Here is a 3,708-nt window from a genome sequence, read left to right on the forward strand (position 1 = left end):
GGGTGGCAGTCTGCGTCTGTGACCCAGGTTAGGGCGGCAGTCTGCGTCTGTGACCCAGGTTAGGGTGACAGTCTGCATCTGTGACCCAGGTTAGGGTGGCAGTCTGCGTCTGTGACCCAGGTTAGGGTGGCAGTCTGCGTCTGTGACCCAGGTAAGGGTGGCAGTCTGCGTCTGTGACCCAGGTAAGGGTGGCAGTCTGCGTCTGTGACCCAGGTAAGGGTGGCAGTCTGTGTCTGTGACCCAGGTAAGGGTGGCAGTCTGCGTCTGTGACCCAGGCTAGGGTGGCAGTCTGCATCTGTGACCCAGGCTAGGGCAGCAGTCTGTGTCTTTGATCCTGGTTAGGGCGGCCGTCTGTCTGTAATCCTAGTCTCCTAAGATGAGGTAGGAGGCAGACAGGAGACTCCCTGGAAGGTCATGGGGCAGCCATCCTGAGGTATAGAGTGAACAAGGGACAAAGTAGACAGTCAGGAGCAACCCCTGAGGTTGCCCTCTGACCCAGACATACCGGCACGCACATCCACAAGTGTCCCCGCCCCCACCCCCTGAAAGAGGAAGCACACATGGCAGCTTCCCAGTGCCCACAAGACAGGTATGGGGACTGTGAGGCCTGGACTGGCAGGACAGGCAGGGCCCCTCCTCTGCACGACATCACAGTGTCCCTCAGGGATCCCTGAGAATGCTGAGATGGTGTGTGAGGGCCCTCTCTGCTGACAGCTCAGTGTCACAGTGCCTTGGAGGACCTCCCCCGTTAGGGTGCTGTGGAAGGCTTGCTTCAGCGATTCACATCTGGCCTGTAAGCCCCCTTCAGGACCCTCTCGGATACATCTGACTGGAGATTACCCTGGCTGCTCAGCTGTGGTTTCTCACAGCCCGTGTCTCAGCCCTGTCATGGCCTGGCAAAGTGTTGTCCTGGAAGGTCCTCGGCCTAGCTCCTGAAACAGTGTGAGCTTCTTGTGGGCTTTCTTAAGGCTATGGGTGGGCTATTGGAGGTGAACTTTCTACATAAACTCGGGTTGGAGCAGAAGACTGACCTGAGATGGCTTCCCACGACTCTGCTCTTCTGCCTGTCTCTACTGCCTGCTCTGCACATCCCATCTCTGCGGCTGTGGCCATCTCTCACTGGCAGCAATGAGCAGAATAGACCCAGCCTGTCCTGGGCTTTCTGGCCTGGGTCTGTGTGATATTGCTTTCCCATAAACTTGTGAGGGATTGGCTGGCTGAGGGGGTGCCTGGCATCCAGAAAGGCAGTGTGGGGACTCGTGGCTCCTTGAAGGATGGTTTTTATTTTCTTTCTAGTTTTCTCAAATGATATTTTCTGTCAGAAAGTTAAATGAGGGCAATTTCCCTTTCATTGTCCTAAATAATATTCTGTAGCCTGAGAGAATAGAGCTGCCTCTCATTGTAACAGGCAGCCAGTTTCATGAGTCTTGTCCTGCCTCTCCCACCAGCCATCTGGTGCAGCCGCATGATAGAGGCTGGAACGATCGTGGGCTGTGGGCGGAGGGAGGACTCATTTGAAATGCTCCCCGGGTGATTTGAGCGTGCCTCCTTTCCACATTGTGGCTCTGAAGGGGCTCCAGCAGGGGGAAGACCCTGCTGGCTATTGAATCGAGCCTGCATGTCAGTTAATGGGGCTTTTCTGGCTTCTCGCCTCTTGTCGGGGTTCTGCCCGGGCATGGGGAGGGTGGGCATGAGTTGCTGTGTGTTTTCAGTTGCTTACAGTGGAGGAAGTACCAGGGAAATGATTGGTATTACGCTGTCACAGAAAACAATATAATGTATGCCTTTTGGCTATCGAAAGGTCTCAGGTGAGGGATTCAAGGGGGACAGTTATTAATGCCATGGATAGTCAGACATGTCGGAGACTCTGAGGAGTTCAGACCCTAGTGACATAGACAGACAGCATGGTAGAGCTCTAAGGAGAATCAGCCCACAAAGCAGGAGTCCAGGCCTCTTGTTATAGGTCCCTGAGGAAGGATGAAAGTCTCCGCAGCCAGGCTGTCTCCCTGTAGGTGATAAAGACAGCTCTCACCTTCAAAGACAATAGGAGCTCATTCTGGAGCCCACTTTAGGCGACCAAGGCCAGAAATGCAGATTGAGGTTACCCCAGATTCCATGTTCCAATGTGGAAGCCATTTCAGAGTTTTACAGAATGAAGAAAGTTATAGATCAAAACAAGTTAAAATACATTGGTGGGCATTAAGAGAGGCAGATAGAGCAGGATGGGGGAGCCTTTCTGTAGGCCTCAGATGGTATTTGTGAACTGTCTTAACTTTTGGTTTGGTGGAAACTAGGGATCTTCTAAGTTAATAGCTTACTAAGACTTTTATACATTAGTTACAGGATGTTTGTTCTGACACAGAGGTGGACAAGGAATGGCTAAAGCTAGCCCAAGATAGGCAACTTGCCTCTCTAGCTGCAACTTCCCAGCCTCTCCACATCTCTGTACTTTGTAACCAGTCTTTGCAGACACAGCAAACCTGTGCTTTCTGGCTGCTGAAAGGTCTTAGCTGAGGGATTCCAGGGGACACATACTTCAGGAAAGAGGAGAGGGTGTGGGAGGGTTGCTGCAGGCAGCCAGCAGCAGTCTGCCTTCAACTCCGACAGGGGGCGCTCATGCTGCACAGTGTGTTACACAAGTCGTCCTGCTGTAGGCAGAGACGGGACCATCACAGGCACATCACAGTCTCATCCAAGGCTGCGCACTGTCCACTTTGGTCTTTCAGAACGTCGTTCTTTCTGGAGGCTCCACAATGTTCAGAGATTTTGGACGTCGTCTGCAGAGAGATTTGAAAAGAGTGGTGGACGCCAGGTTAAAGCTGAGCCAGGAGCTCAGTGGGGGCAGGATAAAGGTAGGAGGCTGTGTGCCAGCCACTGCGGGGGTGTGTGGGGTGAGAGCCAAGCTTCACTGGGGGGTAGCCCAAATTCATGGGAGGTCGTCCTTAAGACCACCCAGTTCAGGCATCAGTGTGTGTGACCAGGGTGCTGCAGAGACAAGATGAACTTATGGTGAGGAAATGTTCTCATTAAAAGGAAAAAACTGCTGTGTGCAGGGAGCCAGGCCTTGCTCATCCAAGGCCACAGCTCTAAGCTTCCGGGTGCTGCCTGGGCTTCTCCCTGAGGTGGGCTTTGGGAGCAGAGAACCCATGGCAGTGAAGGTGCCCGTTGCAGTGTTTGTTTTGTTACAGTGTTGGGGGTTACTTTGTTACTGGCCTTGCTATGCCCTGTGATTTGTCTGAGGGACAGATTAACTGTGTGCTTCTGTATTGGAGGAGGGGGTCTCCTGAATCTCCTGGGCTGGGCCTGCAGCCTGACTGAGGCTGTCACCTGAGGAGTCACTGTCCATCGTGGACACATTGGTCGGAGGATGCACTGTGCAGACTAAACGCAGTTGTTTTCTTTTGCAGCCTAAGCCCGTGGAGGTGCAGGTGATCACGCACCACATGCAGCGCTACGCTGTGTGGTTTGGAGGCTCGATGCTAGCCTCAACTGTAAGTCCCCGATCTGCTGTCATGTGTGCTTTCCTAGTGAGTTTGGATAAGGACTGTCTACAAAATAATAGCATGTGTTCTGTTTGCATGGCTTTAAATAGGCAAGGCAAATTCTGAGTGATGTAAAAATATTTTAGTTATTTAAATTGTATGCTTCGTTAATAAACGTAGTGGTGGTGCATGCCTTTAATCCCAGCACTTGGGAGGCAGAGGCAGG

At 52.5% G+C, this 3,708-nt stretch overlaps 1 protein-coding gene across 1 annotated transcript in view; it reads left to right on the forward strand.

The window, feature by feature from the left end:
* Positions 1-3,708, forward strand: part of Actr3b (actin related protein 3B) — a 95,714-nt gene that overhangs the window by 90,193 nt on the left and 1,813 nt on the right. The window contains exons 10-11 of the mRNA XM_021190294.2: positions 2,727-2,852; positions 3,408-3,491. Coding sequence (XP_021045953.2) covers positions 2,727-2,852; positions 3,408-3,491 — 210 coding nt within the window. The remainder of the gene's footprint in view (positions 1-2,726; positions 2,853-3,407; positions 3,492-3,708) is intronic.

Source organism: Mus pahari, chromosome 2, assembly GCF_900095145.1.
Source record: "Mus pahari chromosome 2, PAHARI_EIJ_v1.1, whole genome shotgun sequence".
Classification (NCBI taxonomy): domain Eukaryota; kingdom Metazoa; phylum Chordata; class Mammalia; order Rodentia; family Muridae; genus Mus; species Mus pahari.